Below are 15,277 nucleotides of genomic sequence, written 5' to 3' on the forward strand. Positions count from 1 at the left end.
AAGATTTTAAACAAAATCATATAACTTGCCTGTACGTTCTCAATGTGATATCATTCCAACTCTTCATACATCATTTATTATCCTGTAACTTTAAAATAACAAACTCCAACATGTAAAAATCATTGTAAAGCACACAAAAAAAAACTGTAAAATGTAACCACTTTCAACCTGGCATTCTTATTTTGGGCATATCATAATGCTGTTACAAACAGTCAATAAAAGTAAAAAAAAATTAGTGACAAAAATAGTAAATAGTAATAGTAAAAATTAGTAAAAAGTGACAAAAATAGAAGATCTAGAACGCTATTCGTTGTAGGAGAAGAGCGTAAGTGCTTATTCTGCTTAACATGTATGAAAAACAAATGCGTACTTGCATGCCTGAGTGCGTGTGTGCCTGTGTGCGTGCCACACACTTGCGGGGGGTCCCAGATTTGGTCAGATCTAAGAAGGGGGGCTCCAGGGAATAAAGGTTAGGAACCGCTGGGTTACACTTATTTACTTCTGGTAGGTGCTCAGTACAACCGCTGGCTTATGCGACTGTTGGCCACCAAGCAGCTCAGCCAGTAGTTAGAATGCCTTGCTCAAAGGTAGCCTGGTAAACAATCCCCCTTCCGGAAATCTCATTTGCATTTGATTTCAGGAATTGGTCTGGCCTACAGGCCTGTCTGGGTGTTTCTCTGGAGTTCATAACATGAACTCTCCTATCAGCGTCCTCGCTCATTGTTCTGTGATTGACAGTGTTGGCCAATCAGGTGGAACCCGAGTGAACCCGAATGGAGCAGAGTGCAGCCGACAAAAATGGAACGGGCCGCCATTTAAATTCTGTCCGCTGTTTTGGTTTTGGTTTTAAAACTTCAAAACGCTCTCAAACTTATTTTTTGAGGCACGGAATTTACTTTTAAGATATCGTTCGGATAGAATTTAGTTGTTTAACTTCATATTTGTGGTCAATTAATCATGAAAGAGCCTATTTTTTAAAAAAAATTCAGGGAACCGGCAGGGGCGGGCAGTGACACGCATGTATCCGAATAAAGCAACCTATTTTCGGCATGGCCCTTTCAAAAGTCCCCCTGCGTCACTTTTCCCTGGTAGTGGGGGGAACGAACTGCTGATTGGCTGAAGGGGAACGAACTGCTGATTGGCTGAAGGGGTTGTCAGTCAACGGTACTAATCCCACCCAGCTCCCGGCCACAGCCAAATTGCCCATACAGGCCTGTAGGCCAGACCAATTCCTGAAATCAAATGCAAATGAGGGCGGATTCAGACTATGGTCCCGGGTGCGCACCCCGGACCACATGGCAGATGTTGTGATAGTGTGAATGTAGCGTACCGTTCCCCGAAACGGATCACCGTACCGTACCCGGGACCGCCTCCCGAGGTAGTCTCAGGTGCGATTGATGCGTCCTCGGGTACGGTACGCTGCAATGTGAATCCATCCGTACCGACAGGAGGAAGTGGACTGCTAATCATATATAATTTATTTTTTATAATGACATATTATTTTAGCTGGGTTATACCTTCTCATAGTTCTACTTGAATGTTGACAAGAAATAATAATCCCGCTAGTGTTTGAGTAGTGCGAGATGTGAGAAATAATAAACAAAAAACACATGTGTAGCGAACGTGTATATAAGGATAACCAAGGATTAGTCCGTGACGTCACTGCTAAAATACCAAGGATGCATCAGTGACGTGACTATCATATTGATAATAACAGTCACGCGAGAGACAACGTTACATTTTGAGGTTTCAAAGACCAACGCACACACTGCTTTGGTTGTGTATTGTTGTGTATTGACAACGTCAGGAACACAGTCAAACTTTATCATTCACTCTAAACTCTGACAAGTGACTCTTCTTCTGTGAATGACATTCTCTATCTCCCAAAGCTCCATAGTCAACAGCGCCCCCATGAGGCACATATTTACCATTACTGTTGAATGACCTGTTCTCGGGTACGGAAGAATATTGGCCAATGTGAATGCTGGCCAGCTGGGAGAGGCCAATCGTACTCGGGAACGGTTCGAATCAATCGGACCCAGTCTGAATCCGCCCTGAGATTTCCGGAAGGGGGATGGTTTACCAGGGTAGCTCAAAGGCACCTCCACTGTGACTGCTGAGGCCATTACTCATTCATTGTTCATGATCATATTCTCGCAGGCAGTGTTGGGAATCTAACCCGCTAACTGCCAGCCTGCTTTTCTGGCCTGCAGTTAGACTACACTGAGGCCAGCACAGTATGTGCTGCTTTTAATCACAGCTGGGGTTTAGAGAACATGAAGAGAATTCAGACAGCCCTTTATTGTTTCTGTTTCCTTTCAAAGGGCAAAATCCCAAACCCTGGAGCACACCAAAGACTATGGTGTACCCCACAAGGTGTAGAATTCTGAATATTTGTGTGCATGTGATACATATACACATATTTGTGCTGTCAGGCAGAAACCTTGTATCTCCATATTTCAACTTTTGGTGTGTTTTTGTTATTTTTTTCTCATAAATGTATTCCCTACCTCGTCATATGGCAGTGTCACACAAAAGTAGCAAAACAGCCAATCTACAAGCTGACAACGTGTCGCATGGAGACACGTTGTGAGCTTGTAGATCGGCTGTTTTTGCTTTTTTTTTTTAAGTGATGGTAAAAGTGGTTAAGTGTGTCTGTGGGTATTATAAATATCAAACAAATGAAAAGCACCAACAAGAGCTTGTGACTAAATAATAACTCCATTGGATCCATTGGAACACAGGTTATTATTCCTGAAAATTGACAGTTTTAGACATACAAGTTTTTTCACCCGACAGCGACAATATACACATAATACACTATGGGCTCTATTCAGAGCCAGATTTGAACAAACCACTAATTAGGGATTTCGGACTAGGCAAGAGGCGTTTCCCCGCAAAATTCGGTATTCTATGGCACCCCCCTCACCCGCCAAACACCTGAGCTACCCGTTACATTATGCATAGGTGTGGTTTGGGCGTTACAATGATAAAACCAATCACCGTGCCAGAAGCCATTGCCTTTAAGAGAAGACTGCGCTAGCCGTCATCCCGATCCAATATATGCTCTAGCCTATCTACCTGTCTGCACTGTTGCCTGGTCTGATTATTATAAGCCACATTGGGCTTGTTTTCCTTCTTTTTTTTTTTTTTATCCAAATACATTTTTATATTAATTTGTAGCCTATTGTGTTCACAATAAGCTTGTCATATTAGTCAGATCCGGAATAGTATATGAAAGCCATTTAAAATATGTATACTATTGGTACACACTGGCTGCTCCCAAATAATTAATTACATCATGTTGCGACAACGCTCCTACGTGGTACACAGACAAACAGTAGCACATGGGTATAATAAATTGGACAGTTTTAGGAAAGGTCTATAGCCTATGTACTCACGTTGGCTGTTATCGTTCTATTTCCACCGTTCTAATGGATTCCAGGGGTGTGTAAACATCTCTGAAGTTGCTCCATAGTTTCCTCTGAAGTGACGCAAAGTTAACTTACATCCATATTGTCCCCGTTATCTTTCATCATCCACCTTTGTTCAGTAATCCCGAACAGAGCTAAACTTTAAGTTTACATCAATCAAAGCCTCTCAAACCCAGACACATTGCTGCGATGCGTATGTGCGTCGCCTACCCAAAATAACAGACATACAAGCTATCAACGGCGCTGCGTCATGTCGTGTCGACAGCATACAGATCTGTTATTTTGGACAGCATACAATGAGGCGCGCGCCACGGAGTAGCCTATCACTAAACCAAAAACATTACATTACGTGGTCAACAACATAGCCTACTAGACATGTAACTTGCTTGGAGCTTTTAATGCAGTGGTTCTCAACCTGTGGGTCGAGACCACAATGGAGCACCCAACGCCTGGCGAGCTTGTAGATCTGCTATTTTCACAATATTTATCTGTGGAACCGAGTCAAACAAAATGGGGGGGTCCCCAGTTCAAATATGGTTATTTTGGGGGGTCATGAACGTAGCGTTTGCATGGGAGGCGTTGTGAGCTTGTAGATCTGCTATTTTCAAATAGCTGATGTATATGTTAGAGTGCTCATGTGGCCCATAGTCGCTTGACTCGCTTCTTTTGGGCTGGTTTTCCTAGACCTGGTTGCTTGTTAGTTGTTTTTCCTCACAACACTGGCACTGATGATAACTAGACGGCAGCCGTCATAGAATCAAAATGACCCCGCTGGGAGTGGTGGTGGCGTTTGTGGTAGAGTGACCATGGGTTTGTATGAAGAGAGATAGCGCATTTGCGGTAGAGTGAGCATGGGGTTGTATAGAGAGAGATAGCGCATATGCGGTAGAGTGAGCATCGGTTTATATGAAGAGAGAGAGCACATTTGCGGTAGAGTGAGCATGGGGTTGTATAGAGAGAGATAGCGCATATGCGGTAGAGTGAGCATCGGTTTATATGAAGAGAGAGAGCACATTTGCGGTAGAGTGAGCATGGGGTTGTATAGAGAGAGATAGCGCATATGCGGTAGAGTGAGCATCGGTTTATATGAAGAGAGAGAGCACATTTGCGGTAGAGTGAGCATGGGGTTGTACAAAGAGAGAGAGGCATTTGCGGTAGAGTGAGCGAGCATGGGTTTGTATAAAGAAAGAGCGCATTTCACACACAGATCATTCATATATTACCAAGATTTAATGAGAAATAAGGCTTCTTTAGAAAAATGACTGACGGGCTGGGCTGGGTCTAATTTGTCAATTATTAGTCGAGCCGGGCTGAAATATTTAGGGGATATGAAAGCTCTAGTTAGTAGTTTGAAGTGCTCATGTGGCCTTAGAGTTGCTTCTTTTTGTTTTCATAGACCTGCGGACTGCGGTTGCTTATTTCTCTCCAAGGCTGGCAACACGGCTCATGGTCCAACGCACAAAGCCATTGTAGTGTCTGTGTGCACTTGACGGGTGATTTTATAAACCAGCGGGTGCTTCTAGAATCCACTATCCCCCGTCCCCAAGCCGTACCCATGTGTGTCTGTAGAATTGCAATGTGGGGGATATAGCAACAACACGCCCACGGGCACACCTCCACGCGCAAATAACGGCGTCGGCATAATGGTGACGGGTAGAGCAGGTGCTAGAATAACCTATTGGGGCGGCGCAGGTCCATTATCCCGATTTAACGGGGAATTTTTGGCCTGAGAATGGGGCCCTATGTGTGTACATAATGGACCACCGCTATACCCGCTACATTCCATTGGGTCATAGCTAGCTGCTGCAATCATGAGATTTTCCCACATCCTTACTGTGGTGTGCGTGTGAGCGTGTGTGTGTGTGTGTGTGTGTGTGTGTGTGTGTGTGTTATATTGAAAAGACTCCACATCTGTACCCCCCCCCCAGGTCTGACTGTGGTCAGCCACAGTGGCTACACTACCCCTACATTCACACAGTTCAATGTGAAGTCAAGTTGACTTGCTCACTCGTTCAAACATGCAGAACCTGCCAGCTCTGTCACTTGTGTGAGTGTGTGTGTGTCCTTTGGTGAATACTTTATATTTACACTCATTATGTGTTAAAGTCATACTTGCGTAACATTTCTTTTAGTAGTCTTTTTAATGACACCTCTGGTCTGTCTAGCAATGGTATGTTGGAAGAGCGATTCCCAGAATTCAGTTAGGACACAAAACGAATGCTGTAGGGTCCTAGCGCCAAGGTTGTTTTGGAAAGCAACAGCAGCGTTGTCAAAAGTATGTAATAATTTTAAAATGCATGAATAAATCAATTTCTGGTGCCTGCATCATTTTGGCACACGTGTCGGGGGCAGACACTCATGACTTTACAGAAGTTGTCCAAAAACACATTTAGGGTATATGGATTGGTTATTGTGGAAAAATATGCCAGTGAAAAAGAATATAAAAAATGACTTATTGTGACTTATTTGAAGAAAGTTACACAGTATGAATTTCTGTCTATATCTGTCTACCACCAATTTATATCTTTATTATTGAGAAACATGGCACAAAACAAAAACAAACAATATCAGCATGACTCTGACCACATCACAAACACGGAATTGGGCAAGCCATAATATCGCCTTTTCCCCTGTTTTTCAACACAACACAAACACAACAAATACAGCGAAAAACAACCATCGTCATGGAACATCACACATCACCACCACTGTCAATGGCAAAAAAATAAAAAGCACGACAACATTCACACAGATGATCAAACATTCAACGGGTGGTCTGCTCAAAGCAATGATCATAAAACGTATTTGGCCTCCCACGCATAATTCTTTTTGATTTCTACAGTTTATGGCAGCCCAACAAGTCAATTATCCAGTGTATGTAAGAAGGTGAAGTAATCAAATTAAAATAAGCCATCTAAAATAAACCACTCTGGTCTGATTGAGCTTTGGAGACGGGAGAACCCTCAGGTAGGACTACAAATAAATCTGTGACACAGGACAGGGGTCAAATATGATATCAAAAACCTTTGAGAAACACATCAAATTGTGTCCTCGTGAATCTGACAGCTTAGGACAAGACCGGAATCGATGGAGTAAGGTGGCTGACGCCGATTTACAACAGGTGCATATGGGGTCAATATCCAGAAATATTTAGATTTTGAGATAACTAGCTAACTAACTAACTAAGACCTTAGGGTGGTACGAGACGAAAGGTCAATGTCAAATCAGTAGAGGGCATCCTCTGGGGAGCATGAAGGTGGGGTACAATGTATGTCTGAGGTGGACATTTTGGCCTAATGGTGGCACTAGAGGATAGGCCAAAGATCTATAGGGGATGGTGCACAGAAAATTCCATGGTAATCCATCCAGTAGCTTTCATCATAAATGTTTCACACTAAAGTGGTGCACAGACACATGGACGGACAGAGCGAGCAACTGAACATCCGGCGGAGAGATGGGGAAACCGGCATAGCCGTCCTTTGTACTCCATTGCATGATGGTGTAGCTTGCTGAAAATCATATCATTTGGCAAGCAACACCATCATACTATGGAGTACAGCAGGAGAAGTCCCATTGAGAATGTACAAAATCAAGTTTTCAACACAGGGATATGGGTTCATGTTATTGGGATATATGACAGTGGCCATGCTCCAATAATGCAACTTTTGATAAACTATGTAGAGGCTCATTTCTCCCTCATCCACATTCTGTCTTTCTACAAGGCATTTCATATGGAATGAGAGGACTGGCCAAACATTTAAGTTGTGGCCCTGAGGTAGTCTGGCACTGCGCTTTGTCTGCTCTCAATTAGGGGGAACACTCATAGAGGAACACGGTTAGGCTGAGGAACCATCTACTAAAGTGGTGGTGATCAAACCTTTTAATGTCAAGGACCCCCAAATTAATATGTATTTGGCTGCGGACCCCCTTCTGAAAATATTTTGTGCCAGGCACCCCCCCCCCCCCCATACAAGATTTGTGTTGTTAAAATGTTTCTGTTTCACACAATGTGTTTAAAAATGTGTCATATTTTTGAAATTAGCAGATCTACAAGCACACAACTTGTGAGCTTGTAGATCGGCTATTTTTAAATAGCTAATGTATATAGGGCTCAAAGTGGGGTCCCCGGACCCCAGTTTGAGAACCACTGTACATCAGCAAAATGTGGAATGTAGTATTCTGCTGGTCAGGACTCAGAGATAAGTCAAAACAGATACTATGACATCCATATTCATCTCAGAGAATCTTACCATTGTTTCAACAAATACATGTTATTAACTAGTAACTACCTTTTATTTATATTTCATATATATATATATATATATATATATATATATATATATATATATATATATATATATATATATATATATATAATATTATATATTACCAATTTTCTGCTATTATTTTGTAAGACAGAGGATCCATTGTTTCAAATAGTTGAGCCATCATTTTGTTAACATAACAAATTGTGGAAACCAAGAGCTTTTTCCTATACCACACAGCAGCGGTGGAAAAAGTACTCAAATGTTTTACTTAAGTAAAAGTATCAATATTGCAATGTAGAAATACTCTGTTACAAGTAAAAGTCCTGAATTTAAAATGTACTTGAGTAAAAGTACAAAAGTATTGGCATCAAAATGTACTTAAAGTATACCAAAAGTAGAAAGTACTCATTATGCAGAATGTCCCGTTTCACAGGTCTTCAAATGTATACAATGTATACAAATATTTTGAAAATAGCAGATCTACAAGCTCACAATGCGTCGCATCGCAACACATTGTGAACTTGTAGATCGGCTATTTTCAAATGGCCGAAATGTATATAGGGCTGAAGTGGTTAATGAATGTTTTGTAATAATAATCCAAATCTACAAAGTAACTACCGGTAGTAATTAAAGTGTTAAATAAGTGGAGTAAAAGTACAACATTTGCCTCTGAGATGTAGTGGAGTAGAAGCAAAAGTACTGAAAGCTGGAAATACTCTAGTAAAGTAAAAATATTTCAAAATTGTACTTAAGTACAGTACTTGAGTAAATGTACTTAGTTACTTTACATCACTGCCACACAGTTAATTAAGTGTAAAAAAAAGTACAGAAATATAAGGGTCCATTTGTACACATTTTATAGTGCAGATAAAAAAAACAAAAAACAAACACATCTAAGAAGAGTTTTAAATGTTTCAGTGCTTCAGTTGCTGCGTCATGGAATACTGAGTAAATAACTATTCTGGGTTCCCCAGTATGAATAGATCTTTCGTAACATCTCCAGAAGACCCTTTGGCAGACCAAACTTGGGGAGTGAGAGACAGAGTTGGTCCAATTTGTGGCCTTAGCAAGGGAGGAACATATTACCATCTGGGTCGGGAACACAAAGCCTATTGTTTGGAAATGAGAAAGAGGGAGACATCCGTTCTATCATGGCTTCCCAATAAACCTAAAAATATTTCCCTGTTTGAAGATATTCCCGTGAGGCAGAGGAATTCTACGCACAGGTTTGGGTCTTGCCAAATGCCTCAACTGTCTCGAGAGATTTTTCAGTCAGTATGCTGAGACTCTCTCCCTTGACTTTGAGAGACGATAAACATGGTATTATGAAGAACAGAATGATGCTCTCATTTCCTCATATTTGGAAAAAATACAATTCAAATAATGAGCTGGTCTCATGGTTTCAAAATACTGATGACTACCACTAAATACACAGGCACGTGTGCTTGGGCACTGATGCATAAAGACGCTCACACAACACAAACACTCACACAGAATCACATCAGTATATTGTATACTCATACAAACACACAGACAGATACGGTACACAAACACACCCACAGAGGTATAATACTAATGATAATAGCCAAACAAATTCCTCGGTAGCAGAGTGGTGTGTAATAATTCGTTTTTTGTTTTAAGACAAGGTAAGGACACTTCCAGATTGAGTGACATAGGCCCACTTCCTCCCAAATAATCCATCCATCTTCAACCGCTTATCCAGAGTCGGGTCGCGGGGGCAACAGTTCCAGCAGAGAGCTCCAGACTTTCCTCTCCTGAGCAACATTAGCCACTTCCTCCTGGGGGATCCCGAGGCGTTCCCAGGCCAGTGTGGAGATGTAATCCCCCCATCTGGTCCTTGGTCTGCCCCGGGGTCTCCTCCCAGTGGGACGTGCAGCGAGGACCTCCCTAGGGAGACGCTCGGGAGGCATCCGTACTAGATGCCCAAACCACCTAAGCTGGCTCCTTTCCAAGCGAAGGAGCAGCGACTCTACTCCGAGTCTCTCTCGGGTGACCGAACTTCTCACCCTATCTCTAAGGGAGATGAACTTCTCACCCTATCTCTAAGGGAGATGCCAGCCACCCGTCTGAGAAAACTCATTTCGGCCGCTTGTACCCGCGATCTTATTCTTTCGGTCATGACCCACACTTCATGACCATAGGTGAGTAGGAACGAAGATTGCTCGGCAGACCGAGAGCTTTGCCTTCTGACTCAGCTCTCTTTTCATCACCACAGTGTGGTACAGCGACTGCAATACCGCTCCTGCTCCTCCGGTTCTCCGGCTGATCTCCTGCTCCGTCCTCCCCTCACTCGTGAACAAGACCCCGAGATACTTAAACTCCTTCACCTGGGGCAAAGCCTCATTCCCTACCCGGACTGCACAATCCATCGGTTTCCTGCTGAGAACCATGGCCTCAGATTTGGAGATGCTTCTTTTTTTTTTTGATTGATTGATTGATGCTTCTTCTCATCCCAGCCGCCACACACTCGACTGCGAACCGATCCAGTGAGAGCTGAAGGTCTCGGACCGATGGTGCCATCAGGACCACATCATCCGCAAAAAGCAGTGACGCAACCCTTAGCTCACCGAACCATATACCCTCTCCGCCACGACCTCGCCTCGAGATCCTGTCCCTGAATATCACAAACAGGATAGGTGACAAGGCCGAGCACACGGACACAGCTCTCACTTTGGGCGTACAGAGATTGGATGGCCCTCAACAAGGTCCCCCTCACCCAATGCCAGAATCAAATAAAGCCAGATCTCTTTTATGAATTGTAGTTTTTGGAAGAAAAACATCAACACAATTCTGGATTTGACTTTATCCCGCCAACTTTTAGCCTCACCAAAACATTTCTCTCCTTACCCGTCTCTTTTGCCAAATGGGAATAACGATATTTTTAAACACTTCTCCCATTAGTCAAAACTGCTTCAGAACAACACTGCTTGTGTAACTAGAAAAATACAGAATTAAAAAGTGGATTACATATTGTAAAAGATCCATATTCTCTTGACTATATAGGGTATTTCCTTATTGTTGAGGTGCATTCACATCGGGCACGACAGGGTTATTATTTTGAGCGACAAAATTAAATAAAAAGACAATGTAATGGTAGGTACTATACATGGTCCTGATACGTCAGAAACACATTCTGTTCCTAATAAGAGCATCACGATTTTCAATACAAATTTAAATGAAACGAAATGGGTCTTTCCGATTTTTCATATTCCATCCTGATTGGCTAAGATTGGCTTCCAAAGTTTGCAGGAGTGCTCCGTTTTGAACAAAATGCCGCAAAACATGAATGCAGCGTCCGATTGCGGTGAAACTTTGCACGCACATTAACACTACGTTGAGGAACAAATACCACCCTTTTAACATTGCCCTATTATAGCGCCACCGGGAGGCCGATTTTTGCAAAAACTAAAAAATATTACTCCTACACATTTTGTCCAAACAAATCAGAAAAAGCTAAATCAGTACACATTATCTCTATAGTCAAATGATCAAGACGGATTCGTCCGATTTTTTCTATTCCATCCTGATTGGAGAATTACGAACATTGCTGGCCCACAATAACCTACAGTACCTGACCTGATGGAGACAGTCAATTTAGTATTAGGATTTAGTATCAGACTATTGACCTCAACACATTTGCTATGGTTTTGTTTTGCATCCATGGCTTTGGTTAAGCAATCTTTTCCCTTTTCCCTCTTTCAGCTGAATTATTATGTCCAATGACCTCACATTTTCTTTGGCCTCAGAGTCACTCACTACTATATACAGTACAGAGACGCTGGAGGGGTCAACAAAGTACAGTTAAAGCCCAATGGAGTGCTCTCTCTTCAGATCACTCATAAACACTCACACACACTGGCGTACACACATACTGGCATGCACGGCCTGCATACACACGCACGCACGCACTCGCGTATGCACGCACGCACGCACGCACGCACGCACGCACGCACGCACGCACGCACGCACGCACGCACGCACGCACGCACGCACGCACGCACGCACGCACACACACACACACACACACACACACACACACACACACACACACACACACACACACACACACACACACACACACACACACACACATCTTTTTTTCTGTTTTTGTTACTATAAATATTGTCAAGAGTTTATAGAAGGGCAGAGTGACTCATGCTGTTGCAGCATCACACCTCGTCCTTGGGAGCCCCTCAGGGCTCCATGCTGGGGCCAGAGAACTTTCCTGTACATCTTGACTGAATTCCCTCAGAGACATTATAGCTTATCATGAGATTTCCACTGTTTCAAAGCGTATTTCACCATGCTTCAATTGATGTGTAAACGGAAAACACGAATGAGAATTATTTCACGGCCATTTGTCAGAAGGACATGGTAATGTATGGTATATACTGTATGTACATATCGTTGCTGTCAGGCAGAAACCTTGCATCTCCATATTTCACCTTTTATTTCTTTTGTAAATGAATGAAGGCCCTACTTTGGCATACAAGAGTGCTGTCAGCCTGGCTGCAGACCCTGAATGGCTAGCCACGCCCATTCAAACGTGTTTTGCACCAAAGAAGTGATATGTGTATGTGTGTGTGTGTGTGTGTGTGTGTGTGTGTGTGTGTGTGTGTGTGTGTGTGTGTGTGTGTGTGTGTGTGTGTGTGTGTGTGTGTGTGTGTGTGTGTGTGCGTGCGTGCGTGCGTGTGTATGCAGGATAAGAGGACACGTACTGATTTGGCTTTCCTGAAGAGCAGCTGGTTTCCGGCCAGTGTGAAGTAGCGTGTTTTCCAGCGTTTGATGAACTTCCAGCGGACCTGCTTCTCCTTCAGCTTCCCCTCCATCAGAGGCTGGCCCTCCTGGTTCACAACTACGGGAACAATACAAGGATTTCACATCACATTAACCTGTAAACTAAGTATTATTTTGTTTAAGTACACTTTAGCCGTTGTACACGTGGAACCAAATGGACCCTTACGGATCCACTCTCCGAGTTAAAGTCATTCATGTGTAACTTTGCTTTTTGGAGTGTTTTTGGCGATACGTCTGATACCTTTCCTATAGCTGTTGTTCACCCCGTCACCCATCACTGTGACATAAGAACAATGGCAAAGGGCACAAGAGGGTAAAGTTCAACTGAGCCACGTTGAATCAACAGAAGGCATCTGTTTCTGAGTCATGCGTCTGTATTTCTTATCGTCTGTATTTGAGTAGGTGGTAGGGCACACTGGCATTACACACACACACACACACACACACACACACACACACACACACACATACACACACAAGCACGCATAGGCACGCACGTGCAAGCAGGCACGCACAAATACACACTCGCGAGCTTGCACTAGCACAGTCACTGCTGTGATTAGTAACACTCGCCCACATAGTCTTCCATCTCCTGGAGCTGGATTAAAGTTCTTTCATGAGTTCAGACCCCAGGCCAAACTCGCTGGTGTTCTTCCCTCTGACTGGGTCCAGGATGTGATATGGTGCTGCCTGCCTCCACCACAACATTACACAAAACAGAGTCACTCTTTGTCTCGGCACTGATGAGTAAAGCAGCTCTGATCTAAGATAGATGAGGGAATGTGAACGTGTGTTTGCGCGTGTGCGTGCGCGTGCGCGTGTGCGTGTGTGTGTGTGTGTGTGTGTGTGTGTGTGTGTGTGTGTGTGTGTGTGTGTGTGTGTGTTTGTTTGTTTGTTTGTGTGTGTGCGCATGTGGTTTCATTTCGATTTCAATTGGATTAAACCTTACTATCAATCCACCTTACACAACAGAACAAGAAAAGAACACAAAGAAAAAACATGTCGGGTGATGGTGACTAATGCACAATATTTAAATTGTGCAACATCAATGTTATCAAATGCAAGGAAGGCTGTGTGTGTGAGTGTGTGCGCGCGCGCGCGTATTTGCCTGTTTAAATGTGTGGGTGTACTATGATAGTGAGTAACAGGGCTTGGTGTCCAGTGCTCAACAGGAAAATCCTTTTAACCACTTCAACCCCAGCATTCGTATTGTGGGGAAACCGCTCGGAGAAAATAGCAGATCTACAAGCTCACAATGCGTTGCAACTTCTAAAATACGTGATGATCACTTCTAAAGAGGATGCGACCGGCCAGCGTTGGTTGTCCCAACTGTCCAGGTTTGACTTCAATATTCAGTACCGTCAAGGTAAATTGTCCAGATTATCCAGTGAAGATGTCACCCAGGCCCTGCAAACATGCCCTCAGCTACTGAAAACCAGGAACAGCAAGAGGAAATCAGTACATGCAAATTGTCCTCAAACACCACTGTCTTATCAAGTTGAACGGCTGAATGAGCCATAATAATGCTGGCATTGGAAACAGAGTTGCTTCCTGCAGTGACAAAGCAGAAGGTTACGGCAGGGCAAAGAGATGATCCTGTGATTGGTTCATTTCTACACTACAGGTCACTAAACACCTAATCTCTCAAGAACAGATTCAGAGCTGTGCTACTGAATCTGTCGGGAGCCCCGTTCAGAACGTGTGAGCATTGGCCTACAAGTGGGCGTGCAGATCAGGAAGCAGGCCGCGCTTTACCCAATCAAATATAGTGGGCGGGATTTACATCTGTGCGTTCGCTTCCCACTGGAAACAAACCCAAACTCATTTAAAAATAGCGTCCTCGGAGCCGACAAAACAACGGAAAGTTAGTAACATTCGAACTTATTTTTCCATCATAGAAACAAGTGGGCTTATAACCAAAACGATCGATGTTCCGTGGAAGAAATGGTGTTAGTGTTCCGTGGAGAAATATTGTTAGTAGTGGGAATGAAAACATAGGCGCACCACCGGAAGTGGAGGGCTGAGGGCAGAGACCAAACGCCGGTTTCCAGTCATCGTCAGTCTATTTAATCACTCCCCCTAGAGTCAAATGCAAAAGTGAAAAACGGCCCAGGAGATTCCATGATATCAAAACATGGTGTGGAGGTGATGGGGTCGCCAAAAAAAAAATCCCTCATAATATGGGGTTGTGGTATAAAAAGGTTTGAGAACCCCTGATCTAGAGGGTAATGGAACCACCGAGAGGTTTAATAGGACCCTGATGGATATGCTGGGTACACTGGATCCACACCAGAAGTCCCTGGCGTGAATATGTCACGCCTGACTCAACTGGATGCACTCCTTACTTTTTATTGTATGGCAGACATCCCAGGCTCCCCGTTGTCCTCATCTCAGGGCTGTCAGCAAGTGAGGAGCCATGTGAGTACAGTGAATATGCCCAAACTCTTCATATGTCTCTGTGTCAGGCATATGCTTATGATAAGGCCAACCACATGTCCATGCAGGCAAAATAACAGCAGTAACGACAGGATGACTGCAAAGCAAAGCTCCATGTGTTCAAAGATCTACGTGGACGGCAGACAGAAGCTGAGGGTGATGGATGGGAACGCCAGTCCTACATTGTCATAAAGAAACAGCCTGACATACACGTGTGTATGTAGTTCAATGTGAAGATGGGGAGAGAGAGAGAGAGAGAGAGAGAGAGAGAGAGAGAGAGAGAGAGAGAGAGAGAGAGAGAGAGAGGTCCACCATAAGCTT

General features: G+C 43.5%; 1 protein-coding gene across 1 annotated transcript in view; it reads right to left on the reverse strand.

Moving 5' to 3' along the window:
• veph1 (ventricular zone expressed PH domain-containing 1) overlaps positions 1-15,277 on the reverse strand; it is a gene marked incomplete at both ends in the record, with an annotated part of 186,807 nt that overhangs the window by 5,302 nt on the left and 166,228 nt on the right. The window contains 1 exon segment of the mRNA XM_080429094.1: positions 12,442-12,578. Within this exon segment, the coding sequence (XP_080285220.1) occupies positions 12,442-12,578 (137 nt within the window).

The sequence above is a fragment of the Gymnoscopelus braueri genome (assembly GCF_963280865.1).
Source record: "Gymnoscopelus braueri genome assembly, chromosome: 5".
NCBI classification, from domain to species: domain Eukaryota; kingdom Metazoa; phylum Chordata; class Actinopteri; order Myctophiformes; family Myctophidae; genus Gymnoscopelus; species Gymnoscopelus braueri.